The sequence below is a fragment of the Muntiacus reevesi genome, chromosome 9 (assembly GCF_963930625.1).
Source record: "Muntiacus reevesi chromosome 9, mMunRee1.1, whole genome shotgun sequence".
Taxonomy (NCBI): domain Eukaryota; kingdom Metazoa; phylum Chordata; class Mammalia; order Artiodactyla; family Cervidae; genus Muntiacus; species Muntiacus reevesi.
Genome location: NC_089257.1, coordinates 5,778,951 through 5,792,629, shown reverse-complemented (window position 1 = coordinate 5,792,629; position 13,679 = coordinate 5,778,951). Strand labels below are relative to the sequence as shown.

The window sequence follows — 13,679 nt, the reverse complement described above, 5'->3', positions numbered from 1 at the left end:
TTTCACTTAGGAGGGTCTATACTCTTTTGCCTCAGAGACCCTAATCCTTAGACATTAACATGAGTTTTTGTTCAAATTATTGAATCTGAAGCAGGAGGTGCAGTTAAAGTCATCATCTAGATAATTTATGAACATCCATTGTTAGTGTTCAAGGTATATCTATCTGCCAGCTAAACAAGTAATTTGAGAAGTACTTGTAATAGCAATTAATGCCCCCTATTGTTTATGTTTTGTTTTTGTTATTGCTATTATGGTGACCTTAATATATGCATGTCCATCAGAGGCACAGTGTTATTTTGGCTACATAGTAATGACAGAGAAATTATATTCCATGGGCTTACATTTGGGCATAATAAGAATCAAAAATCCAATGAAAGGATCACATGTAAATCCATGGCTGATTCATGTCAGTGTATGACAAAAACCACTACAATATTGTAAAGTAATTAGCCTCCAACTAATAAAAATAAATGAAAAAAAAAGAGTGTCTATTTTAGCTGTGCATTTAAGAACTGTAAAAACAGACGTAATGTGAACCTTTGTTCCCCTGAAGACCAGTATAAGATGGCCTGGGACCACTATCTCCAGCAGTGAAGTGCTTTCACTTGAGGTCAGCTGCTTCAGAATCCCATGATTCTTATTGAAAGAAAGAAGCATATTTCTTGGGACTTACTGAGAAAAAAAAATCTTTTAAATAATAAATAGGATTCACATGTGACAAATTTCTATAGCAATGACAGAAATTAAAATTTCCAAAATTTCAGGAGGGGAAAACAAACAAATTTATTCTTAAAAGACAAGAAAAGAGGACAGATTAAAAATAAAAATATATTAAAAATATAAAGCAGATATAGAACTATAGAAATGAATCCATGAAAATATGTCAGACTGTTTGATTTAATTTATTGAGCTAAAAGATAATAATTATCAGACTAGGCTTTTAAATATAATCATATATTTTAAAGGGGCTTCCCTCTTAGCTCAGTCCATAAAGAATCTACCTGCAATGCAGGAGACCCAGGTTCAATTCCTGGGTTGGGAAGATCCCCTGGAGAAGAAAATGGCAACCCACTCCAGTATTCTTGTCTGGAAAATCCCATGGACGGAGGAGACTGGCGGGTTACAGTCCATGGAGTTGCAAGAGTTGCACACAGCTTAGCAACTAAACCACCACCACCAACATTTAAAGAGATTAACCTAAACAATAGAGATGCAAAGTGGCTAAAAGCAAGGGAGAAGGTTGAGTGGGTAAGTACTAGTGAAAAGAAAGGCAGTGTTCACATTAGTGTCAGAGCAAAATTAATAGAGAAAAGTATGTCGATAGTGTTAATGACATTTCATAACATCAAGAAACTACACAAATTCTATGGAAATATAAGTTTGTATATTTTATGGAAATATAGGTTTATAAACCTGATGAGATCTTATGGACAGCTACAGCTCACTTGAACCAGAAACTCTGGAATGTGCATTCCATTTAAGCACACAGAGATTACTTTTTAAAATATCATATGTTGTGATACAAATTAATTTTCTTCAAATACTCATTACTTTGACCACCTCATCTGAAGCATAACAGTGCAGTTACATTTCTACTGAAATAAGCACATATTTTAAACAAGTTGAAATTTAAACTATTCAATAAAGCATCTAGTGAGGTTGGGAGGGGCTTTGGATTTGAAGCAGCACACAGAATATTTTTCATTCTCTTTCCAAACAGCTTACTCCATAGTAAACCAAACTTTGAAACTGGGTCTGGAGTTTCCCTGACAGTTCAGTAGACTCTGCCTTCCAGTGCAGGATGTGTGGGTTCAATCCCTGGTATGGGGAGTTAAGATCCCACATGCCTCATGACCGAAAACCCAAAGCATAAAACAGAAGCACAGAAGTAATATTGTAACAAATTCAATAAAGACTTTAAAAATGGTCCACATCAAAAAATAAAATAAAAAACCTGTTTCTGATTTTCTTGGCCTTTGGCTTCTTCAATGTTTTCTAATATTTCCTCTGTTCAGACATTATCTCCTAGTTCTTCCTCAAATTTTGTTTCAACATAAAGGACATGATTTATAGTCTCAGTTTTGAACATAAGTGGGCTTTCAGTTTGTACTCACATTCCTCAGAGTATAAGGAATTAATAGCTGTGACATAACTATTTTTTAAGGATTTGACCAGCTTTTCTCTGGGGAGCTGTCTCATCCTTACAAAAAGTAAGAAGGAGGTTGGGGGTTATAATCTCCAAGGTCATCTATTTAAACACCTCTTGGAAATCAAACAGAAGGCTTATATGTACATTTCCATTCCCAGAATCACAGAGGAGATATCACTTTTGATAGGAAACAAAAGCACTATTCAACAAAAATGCCAGTGATGATTCAGTTTTAAAAATCAAAATGATTTTTAGATCATGTAAAAATTTAGATGATTTTAGTTTCAAAAATCAGGAGAGCAATTCCTATTTCTGTAAGGGCAGAAAAGTCCCAGAACCAGGATTCATGTGAGTTGATTTTAAGATAAAATTCAATAACTTCAGTAGTGTGGTTAAGATTCTGACTGCATTGAAAACATTGCTACCGTTTACTCAGAGATAAAGGATTTTATCTAAAGAGATAATCACCTGGTAAGTAAAATTTCAATCAAGCTATAGTAAATAATAATTACTTTCAAATACAAAAGATAAATTTTGCATATACAATTTAAATTAAATTTTATCTATAAACATGCTGATTACATGTTAATTCCCCTTGTCATATGCCTCAACAGATGTCAACATTAATCAGATTTTTGGTATGATTTTGAGAAATTCATGGAGAAATGATAGCATTTGTGTCATATAGGGGTTATATTAAAGAAGAAAAGAAAAAACCTTATACTTAAGATGGAAGAGAAAAAAATATTAAAGAGAAAGAAGGGTACAGATAATATTAGTTAAGGGAATGTACTGATATAGAGATTCATCACTCTTCTGCCTCCTTTGCTACTCTACATAATACGTGTCTAGTGAGTAATTAAAAAAGCAAAATGTTACAATATAGAAAACCTTAATACCAGAGGATCCTGAATGTCAAGGTAGAGCAAACTCAATCAGGAAAATTGAGAATAGGATGAACAGTTACACAGAGAGCAAATAGAATTAGTTTAGCCAAGAATTGGTACAGGTCTTGAGAGAAACCTTTGAAGCTGTTGGGAAACGTTAAGCTTATTCACAAGTTTTTGTGTAAGACAACTTGGTTATAAAAGAAATAACAAAAACAAACAGACAAAATAACATGCTCCGAGAATCATAAGACTAGTTTGTACCCGACAACCAAATTAGCAATATCCGGATAGTGAAAGAAAATTAAAATAAACCTAAAAACAGTCTTTAGTATTTATCAGTATTTACCCAAATTGTTAAGTATTTGGCTTCCTTTAAAAAAAAAAAAAAGAGATAATAAAATGATCACTGGACACTTATTTAGATTAATTGTTCAATTCATATAAAAAACTAAGATCATGGCATCTGGTCCCATCACTTCATGACAAATAGATGGGGAAACAGTGGAAACAGTGTCAGACTTTATTTGGGGGACTCCAAAATCACTGCAGATGGTGACTGCAACCTTGAAATTAAAAGAAGCTTACACCTTGGAAGGAAAGTTATGACCAACCTAGATAGCATATTTAAAAAAAGAGACATTACTTTGTCAACAAAAGTCCATCTGGTCAAGGCTATGGTTTTTCCAGTGGTCATGTATGGATGTGAGTGTTGGACTATAAAGAAAGCTGAGCGCAGAAGAATTGATGCTTTTGAACGGTGATGTTGGAGAAGACTCTTGAGAGTCCCTTGGACTGCAAGGAGAACAACCAGTCCATCCTAAAGGAGGTCAGTCCTGGGTGTTCATTGGAAGGACTGATGCTGAAGCTGAAACTCCAATACTTTGGCCACCTGATGCGAAGTGTTGACTCATTGGAAAAGACCCCGATGCTGGGAAAGATTGAGGGCAGGAGGAGAAGGGGATGACAGAGGATGAGATGGTTGGATGGCATCACCGACTCAATGGACATGTGTTTGAGTGGACTCTGGGAGTTGGTGATGGACAGGGAGGCCTGGTGTGCTCTGGTTCATGTGGTTGCAAAGAGTTGGATACAACTGAGCGACTGAACTGAACTGATTGCACAGTATGTACCTGTTAATTCTACCTGCACTACCATGAAATATTTATATTTATACTAGAAATGCTCATATTAAAAAGGAGAAATTTGTCATAAATAATGAATTTGTCTTAGCAGCAATGTTAGTCCTTGTAATTTATCATACAAAATGTTCTCTTTAAATCACATAAATATGAAAATGAAGATCTTGTATATATAAAATCAGTAACTCTAACATTAAAAATGAAATTGGAAATAATGTGGAAGTGTTAGAAATGTAAGTTATACTTTAAATAGCATGATTATGAAGTATCTGATATTAAGTTGAAGGCTGTGAAGGAGAGACATTTAAGGGAAAAAAAGGAAACTAATTAAGTGTTCTAATTATTTTCCCATTTTGTTAGGATAACATCTAGTTAACATGAGAGAGACAGATTTTCAAACTATCCTGCCTATGAATTAATGGAATGCTTCTATTCATTTTTTTTTCCAGTTAGAATATGCTTTCCTCCAGGATCGTATGAGCAAATTATCAAAATGATCTTAAATTATTGCACTAAAAATATGCTTATAAACTATAGAAGCATATTTGTTAATTAATTAGAAATGAAAGTATCTACAACGTAAACTAAAGCTATTTAAGAAAGTAACTTTTATTTATTTTTCTGATTATAGAAATGCTAATAAGATGCATGATATTCTGAAAAATATTTTCTTGGGATATTTATTTATGAAATTGTCATTATTTCTTAAAGAAATCATTGTATCTAAAAGATAACAAAGTAGGGACATTATAACTAATCAAATTATAAAGTATTCTATTATAAAAATTATTGAAGCCTGATCCCTATAAGGCAAGAGACATTCACTTATATATTATGGTTATTAGTCATTTTGGCAACATTTGTTTCTCAATTTTATGTATAATTACTATTATTTTTCCTATTAAATTAAAAGAAATGTCACAGCTACTTTTGCTTCACCTGATACAGTATTTTCTTTACTGTTTTTCTCCACAATGCTTGCAAATATATCAGACTGTTTCCAGAATCAGAGCTTCTTCTTGTTCAATCGCTAAGCGTGTCTGAATCTTTGTGACTTCGTGGACTGTACCACGCCAGGCTTCCCTGGAGTTTACTCAAATACATGTCCATTGAGTCAATGATGCCGTCCAACCATACCATTCTCTGTTACCCCCACCTCCCCCTACCCTGAATCTTTCCCAGCATCAGGGTCTTTTCCAGTGAGTCGGCTCTTCTAATCAGGTGGAAAAAATTTTGGAACTTCAGCTTCAGCATCAGTTCTTCCAATGAATAATCACGGTTCATATCCTTTAGGATTGGCTTGTTTGTTCTCCTTGCTGTCCAGACTCTCAAGAGTCTTCTGCAACACCCCAGTTTGAAAGCCTCCATTCTTTGGCGCTCAGCCCTCTCTGTGGTCCAACTTTCACATCTGCACATGACTACTGGAAAAGTCATAGCTTTGACTATATGGACCTATGTTGATAAAGTGAAATCTCTAACGCTGTCTAGGTTTGCCATAGCTTTTCATCAGTCAGACAGACTAGTCACTTGTCTTGTGTGCAAGCAGCTCACTGATAAAGATAATAATGACTTAGTGCAACATTGTAAGAAATCACGTTCCACAAGAAAATACCAACATTTTACATAAAGACAGGGTTCTGTCTGGCAGTTGCACAGCTTACTCTACTCCCTTCACTTTAAGCATGCTTGTTTGAATCTCCGAAGCAAACAAGCCACTTCAGGAGAAGAAACGTATCTTTCCTAAACTCACTTTTCATCCCATACATAAGATGACCGTGCATGTTCGTTTATACTTAAGCAAGTGTATTTATTAACACTATTCTCTTTCACTCTAGAAAATAATCAGATCTGGTATATTATATGGCAAGATTTTCATACAAGGTTTAGAATTAACTGTTTAAAAGTGTAGTATAGGAAGCTGATTTACTCAATGGATGTAACAACACTCACCCTGATTTCTCCAACACTCACCCTGATTGACTCCATGCTTAGTCAATATTTCTCATTCTAACCTGTCTTTTTTTTGTCCAGGCAAACTCACTGAGTCTTGACTGCATTAAACCATGAAATATACCAATAACATCACTGAATTCATTCTCTTGGGACTTTCCCAGAATATGAAAATCAAACAAGTGTGCTTCCTACTCTTCTTATTTTGTTACATAGCTATTTGGATGGGAAACTTGCTCATCATGATTTCTATCACATGCAGTCAGCTAAATGATCAACCCATGTATTTCTTCCTTAATTATCTTGCTCTGTCAGATCTGTGTTATACATCAACAGTGACACCCAAGTTAGTCACTGACTTGCTGGCAGAACGCAGCACAATTTCATACACTGCCTGCATGGCGCAGCTTTTTGCCATGCACTTCTTTGGGGGGATTGAAGTCTGTGTCCTCACCGTGATGGCCTATGACCGCTATGTGGCCATCTGCAGGCCCCTGCACTATGCCGTCGTCATGAGCAGGCCCAGACGCTTTGCCATGGTCAGTGCTTGTTATGCTGGGGCATTTCTGCACTCCTTTGTCCAGGGTCTCCTCACCATTAACTTGCCGTTCTGTGGCCCCAGTGAAATAGATCACTATTTCTGTGACGTGTATCCTTTGCTGACACTGGCCTGCACAGACACCTACAGAGTTGGGATCCTAGTGGTGGCCAATGCAGGCATGATGGGGTTGGTGATCTTTGTGGTCGTGATGCTGTCCTACATTTTGATATTACACACCATCAAGGCTTACCCTACAGAAAGCCGGCACAAAGCTCTTTCCACCTGTAGTTCCCACATCACAGTTGTGGTTCTGTTCTTCGTGCCTGTTCTCTTCATTTACATTAGACCGGCCACAACGTTTCCAGAAGACAAGGTGTTTGCTCTCTTCTACACCATCATCGCTCCCATGTTCAACCCTCTGATTTACACTCTCAGAAATGCAGAGATGAAGAATGCCTTGAGGAAGGTGTGGTGCCAGAAACTATTTTTGATTGCAAGGCAAAGCATCTGAAATCACTTTGCTTCCTCATTACACATCTTATTCAAGTGATATTTGCTGACTTAGTTTAATAAACAATGGACTTTGCTCTAGAAAAACTAAGCATAAACAATAGCATCAGTTGAAATCTTTTCTTCTATCAATCCATGTTTCTTATTAACATCTTCCCCTAGTAACAGGAGTCATCATTTCCTTGTTGAAGTGACACTTTGCTTTGATTTTTTTTTTCTCTTTCCATAAGTTGCTAAATGGAGGTTACCATTCCAATTTCCCCATACTTTAGCTCCATGAAACAAATCTCCAAGTGTACATAAGCTACAATCATGCTGATCATCCCAGACAGAAAGTCCATAGAACCTTGCTATACCCTCTGCATTCTCATAAAAAAGGAGTATCAAAAGATTAAAGTCTTATTTTTTATTCAGCTGAGGATGTCCCATATTCATTGCACTATTTGAAAAGCAAAATTTAGTTATGTAGGAACTGAACAACAAAAATATGATTTATGTGAGAATCACTATATAAAAATTGGAACATGTTTCTAAAGTGATTTTAATGAAATCATCTTAAAATGACAAAAATTAATAATTATGTAACCTTTTACCATAACAATATCTTCACATATATTTAAAAATTAGTTTGGAAATAAAAAGGATAGCTATATGATTTATTGCTCAACTTGAGATAATTTGAGTGTAAAAAAGAGGAGTTCTGCTACTAGTTATGCTGAAATAATGGACATAAAATGGGATTGTATCAAGCAAGTAGGATGTCTACCTACTTTTCAATGTCTGAGATGTATGGATATTCTTCTAGTGAAAAGGTTAGTGGCAGGAACATTGCAGATCTGCATGTTATCTTAGTTGAAGTCAATGGGGTTTTGAAAACAGAAGTAAATGATAGTACTGAAACTATTCGATCTAGTGTATACTTTTGGGTTTCCATTACCATCGCATTGCTGTGCCCTCCTCCAGGGGATCTTCCTCACCCAGCAATCCAACCCAGGCCTCCTGCATCTCCTACATTGCAGGCATATTCTTTACTAGTGCCATCTGGGAAGCCCAAAGCAAAAGGTACACATTTTCACTTTACATAGAATTTCTATACACTTTGATATCCTTAGATATATATAGAATCAAGAAGCATCTTTTTTCAAATACTTGAATTTTATTTTTTTTCTCAATTCTTTAGCAAAATAAAATTCATTGGACATCATGAAAATAACTCGAAGGGGAGGAATAATGTATTATGTTGCACATGTTTAGGGGCTTCCTAGGTGGAGCTGGTGGTAAAGAACCCACCTGCCAATGCAGCAAAGGGAAGATATGTGGGCTCGGCCCCTGGGTGGGGACGAGCTCCTAGAGGTGGGCATGGCATCCCACTCCAGTATTCCTGCCTGGAGAATCCCGTGGACAGAGGAGCCTGGTGGGCTATGGTTCATAGGGTCGCAAAGAGTCAGACACGACTGAAGCAACTTAGCAGCAGCAGCAGCACGTGTGAAGGGAAAAAAATTATAGATAGACTGAATATGTAAATGAGTGTAAATGTAAATATGCAAATATGTAAGTGTAAATATGCAAATATAAAATGTAAATATGTAAATGAACCCATATAGGGAAAGACAAAGTAATGTCAAAGCACAGTGTATAATGAGAAATTTCAGAGGCATTCGAATGTGGAAGTAAGGGGAATACTCATATAGGTACTAAAATTAAAAAAAAGGTTATTAGAGCAATTGATAACCTAGCTAATTTCATGAATTATTGTGACGTCTACATCATGATGCATGCTGGTTCGCATTAGTTCATTAAAGATATCTTGAAGCAATGAGAAAATTATTAACAAGTGTTTCATTTTTTTAATACCTTACCTTAGGTTAAAAGAGTTTGTTTTCCAATAAAATTATCATTATAAAATGTTGAGTTGCTCTAAAATTGTACTAATAGTAGAGATGGCAGTTATGATTCAAGTGATTTATTAAAATATGAATTTAGTAACAAGTGAACAGGAAGCATGCAGATAAATAATATCTTACTAAGTGAGGGGCCCTGAAAAGACCTTGTTCTTTTTTTTTTCCCTCTGTAGTTTAGAGATATTAGTAACTAGCTTATAAGCTAATTGTGATGCTGAAAGGAAGTGTGTATTTTTGTTCTTAGAATAGAAACTGCTCAAAATTGTTTTGCTACTGTTCTTATTTCTAATGTCATATTAGAAATATATATCTTATTTCTAATAATAATATTAGAATACAATTCTAATAATTTCTGTAATTTAATTTCTGTGAAACAAGAATTTTATAATAAATATTTTATTTTTACATTTTCATTATATTAGAAATATAAGTAGAAGATTTCTGTGGCTTATGTTCATGCATGTTTAAGTAACATTATAATAAAATATGATCTCAATCTTCATAAGATATATGTGATAATTTTTTTCTTATAAAGCTCTATAAACTCTAGTTCTGAAATATTGACGTAATTATCTATGTTATTTTACAGAGGTGTAAATTGGAACTCAGCAGATAAAATTCTTTCTAAGCATCAAATGGCAAAGTCCAGTTAAGACAGTTAAGTAGTCAGGTGTGTGTGTGTGTGTGTGCTAAGTTGCTTTGGTAGTGTCTTTTTGTGACCTTATGGACTATAGCCTGCCAGGCTCCCCTGTCCATGAGATTATCCAGGCAAGAATAGTGGAGGGGGTTGCTAGATCTCCTCCAGGGGATCTTCCAGACTCAGGGACTGAACTCATGCCTCTTATGTCTCCTGCATTGGCAGGTGGGTTCTTTACCACTAGCACCACCTGGTAAGCCCCCTAAGTAGTCAGGTAAGGGAAACCAAAAACCATAAAATTGATGGCAACACTCAAAGTTTTATTTAAAGCTTTTTAGCAAGGAGGAAGTCATCGTAAGGGCGGAGATCAAAGGTTTCATCCTCAAAAATGACATGTACAGTAGTTCATTTCAGCTCAATTACTCAGTCGTGTCCAACTCTTTGTGACCCCATGGACTATAGCATGCATTTATAGTAGAAAAAGCAGAAAATAGAGTGAAATGGGATTATCAGACTAGATAAAACTGAGGAACACCTGATTTAGTTTTAAGCAAAACTGATAGTTGGGTAAATGAATCTTACTTCTTCAAAGATAGTCTTAACTTCATTAAATTCCATCAGATAATTGCTCAAAAATTCCATTTTTCTCTCTCTACTCTCTCTCTCTCTCTCTACACACATCAGACTTCCCTGGTAGCTCAGCTGGTAAAGAATCCACCTGCAGGCAGGAGACCGCTGGTTGAGTCCTGGGTCAGGAAGACCCCCTGGAGAGGGGATAGGCTACCCTCTCCAGTATTCTTGGGCTTCCCTGACGGCTCAGTCGGTAAAGAATCTGCCTACAGTGCGGGAGACCTGGGTTCAGTCCCTGGGTGGGGAAGATCCCCTGGAGGAGAACATGGCAACCCACTCTGATACTTTTGCCTGGAGAATCCCCATGGACAGAGAAGCCTGGTGGGCTACAGTCCATGTGGTCACAGTCAGATACACTTAAGCACAGCAGCAGAATATACACACACACACACACACACACACACACACACACACACACACACATACACACACACACATATATTCCCATCACTGAGTCTGATCTATATTTCATCAAATATTATTTTGGATTATTCTACACTTGAATTTAGATAGTAAGTGAAAATATTTTACCTTGAGATAGATCATCTATTCTGAGGAACTAAGGGATTTATATTTTCTTCTTTTTTGTAGCAAAGTCAGTTGTGGTTTATTTATTCCTTGATCATATATACTTAATGTCAAACCCAGTTAAAATAGCATGAATTTGTATATATATATATATAATATATAAATATATATTATATATAAACACATATATTTTCCCAATACTTACAATGTCACTTCACAAACAGATCACACAGTGACTTGCTTTTCAGAGGAACATGCCATGTAGAATATAAGACTGGACTTTACACTATGTTCTACTTAGATCTATATATTCTCTTCACTTAAGTAAGTAAAATAATAGTGGTTCACAAATGCACAAAAAAATCTCTAGGTATTTGATTAAAAGAAATCTAGAGTTGTAGGACACAAGGCTAGGTCTACAGTTCTGAAAGGAGTTTGCAGTATGTGATTGTTCCTATTTTCTTATAGCTGCCTTTTTGTTGCTGTTTAGTCGCCGAGTCATGTCCAGCTGTTTTGCATCCCCACAGGCTGTAACCCACCAGGCTCCTCTCTCCATGGATTTCCCAGGCAAAAACACTGGAGCGGGTAGCCATTTCCTTCTCCAGGGGCTTCCTGGCCCAAGAATCGAACCTGTGTCTCCTGCATTAGCAGGCGGATTCTTTAACTGTCTTTTACCTTTTAACATATTATTACCTTTCATACCTTGAGGCCAAGTGTTTTGAGAGCCAGGTCTCCCCCAGGTTTAGCCTCCAACAGAGGCAGGATCACTCTCCCTCCAGGTTTTTCAGTGTGTTTTTACTTTGCAAAAAGTTTTCTTTTCTTTCTTTTTTTTTTAACAAAGAGGATTATTAGTGAAAAGTGAAATCAAGGAAAATGCATTGAAAGGAAAATAAAAGCCCAAACCACTGAAGGCAAGCTGTTTTAGAAGACTTGGCTTTTACACATTCTGACTGATTTTCCCATTAGCAGGAAAGAATCAGCAACAGAGGAAGTGATGAGAAGACAGTCACTGGCATCAAAGATGAATGACCTTCAAATCATTAGCCTTCCTTCCCAGAACCTTTTATTGCACCAAACTCTTCTTATAGAATTTTTCATCTCCATGTTTCTAAGTGTGTAGATAAGCGGGTTGAGCATGGGGACAATAATTGTGTAGAAGAGTGTAAACACTTTATCTTCTGGTAATGTTGTGGCGGGTCTAATGTAAACAAAGATGACAGGTATGAAAAAGAGGATCACGACTGTGATGTGGGAACTACAGGTGGAAAGTGCTTTATGGCGGCTTTCTGCAGAATATGTGCGCACGTTATACAAAATCAAAATGTAGGAGGCCATCAAAACCACAAAGATCACCAGGCCCATCAAGCCAGAATTGGCAATGACAAAAAGGCCAATTTTGTGTGTATCAGTGCAGGCTAGTTTCAACAGAGGATATACATCACAGAAATAGTGATCTATTTCATTAGGACCACAGAAAGGCAAAACAATTGCAAGAAGAAATAGACCCAGAGAATGAAGAAGTCCCCCTGTACCTGATGCTATGAGAATTGAGTGACGTCTTTGCCTGTTCATGATGATGGTGTAGTGGAGAGGTTTGCAGATGGCCACATAGCGGTCATAGGCCATTCCTGTGAGGATGAAGACCTCAATCCCCCCAAAGAAATGTGTGGTGAAAAGCTGTGTCATGCAGTTTTTATAGGAAATGACCTTTTTCTCCAGCAGTAAGTCAGTCATGAGTTTGGGTGTCACAGTGGAGGTGTAGAAGAGATCTGAGAGTGCAAGGCAGTTAAGGAAGAAGTACATGGGCTGGGTGATTAGCTGACTGCATGAAATAGAAACCACGATGATCAAGTTCCCCAACCAAATAGCCAGGTAACAGAATAAGAAAAATACAAAGCAGAGGATCCGGACTTTCTTGTCCGTAGAAAGTCCCAAAAGAATAAATTCAGTAACATTATTTCTATCTTCCATGATCTGATGGTCAAGAAAGTTATCTGAAATGATGAAAGCAATGAAACTAATCATTGATGAGAAAATGGAAACCTAATATCTACTTAAAATGGCACCAATGCCTTTTAAAGACAAGTTATTTTGAGACCCACTGAAATCATTTTCGTTTAATACAACTCTTTTGAATATCTAGTACTAATATTCTTCTAAGAGCTAAGAATACAGTGATAAATTAGACAAAGTTTCAGTTTTTATATAATTTAAATTATTTTGTGAGGAAGCAAGGAATTATATTTGTCAAGAATAAAAAAAAAAGAGATAATAGTGTTAAGTAGGGTGACATACAATGTGCCAATTTAGGATGCAAAATAGAGGCAACTACAGAATTTGCTTGATTAAGCGGTTTCTAATGAAATCACAAAATTGGTGTAGGGCGTGTGGGTGGGCTTTACAGGGCTTGGTGCAGAGTCAATGTTAAATAAATACCAATTAAATAAAAAAAAAAACTGAAAAGTGAACAATGTGCTATAATTTTGAAGGAATAGTACAAGAAATAATCAATCATCCTTTAGTCAGGTAATTCATGATAAAATTGAAGAACAAATCATTTTTATGAGTGGACTCATAATCCTTTCTGACTTTTAAGAAGAAATAATTCCTTCATGTGAAATACTCCATGAAACTTCCATATTTCTTAAACTTAATTTGTAGCTTCTCTAAGTTAATATATCTATAACTCTGCTTTTCCTATTTGTCTATATTTCTTTTGCAAGATTATATCCTCTTTCAAAATAAATTAACATTCAGAAGTTATATGAGTTATGTCTTGTCAGACTGTAATTATAGTTGCCTAG

General features: G+C 36.1%; 2 protein-coding genes across 2 annotated transcripts; one reads left to right on the top strand and one right to left on the bottom strand.

Annotated features, from left to right (window-relative positions):
* The first annotated feature begins 6,241 nt into the window (after positions 1–6,241).
* On the top strand, positions 6,242–7,180 carry LOC136175402 (olfactory receptor 4P4-like). Its single transcript, XM_065945709.1, has one exon. The coding sequence runs from the start codon at positions 6,242–6,244 to the stop codon at positions 7,178–7,180; it is 939 nt and encodes a 312-aa protein (XP_065801781.1).
* A 4,727-nt stretch (positions 7,181–11,907) lies between these two features.
* On the bottom strand, positions 11,908–12,846 carry LOC136175401 (olfactory receptor 4P4-like). The gene has a single exon (XM_065945708.1). It carries the CDS (start codon positions 12,844–12,846, stop codon positions 11,908–11,910), a length of 939 nt encoding a protein of 312 aa, XP_065801780.1.
* Positions 12,847–13,679: the final 833 nt, after the last annotated feature.

Excerpts from the sequence above, each read along its gene's own strand:
- LOC136175402 (XM_065945709.1), top strand. The coding sequence starts at position 6,242 with ATGAAATATACCAATAACATCACTGAATTCATTCTCTTGGGACTTTCC.
- LOC136175401 (XM_065945708.1), bottom strand. The coding sequence starts at position 12,846 with ATGGAAGATAGAAATAATGTTACTGAATTTATTCTTTTGGGACTTTCT.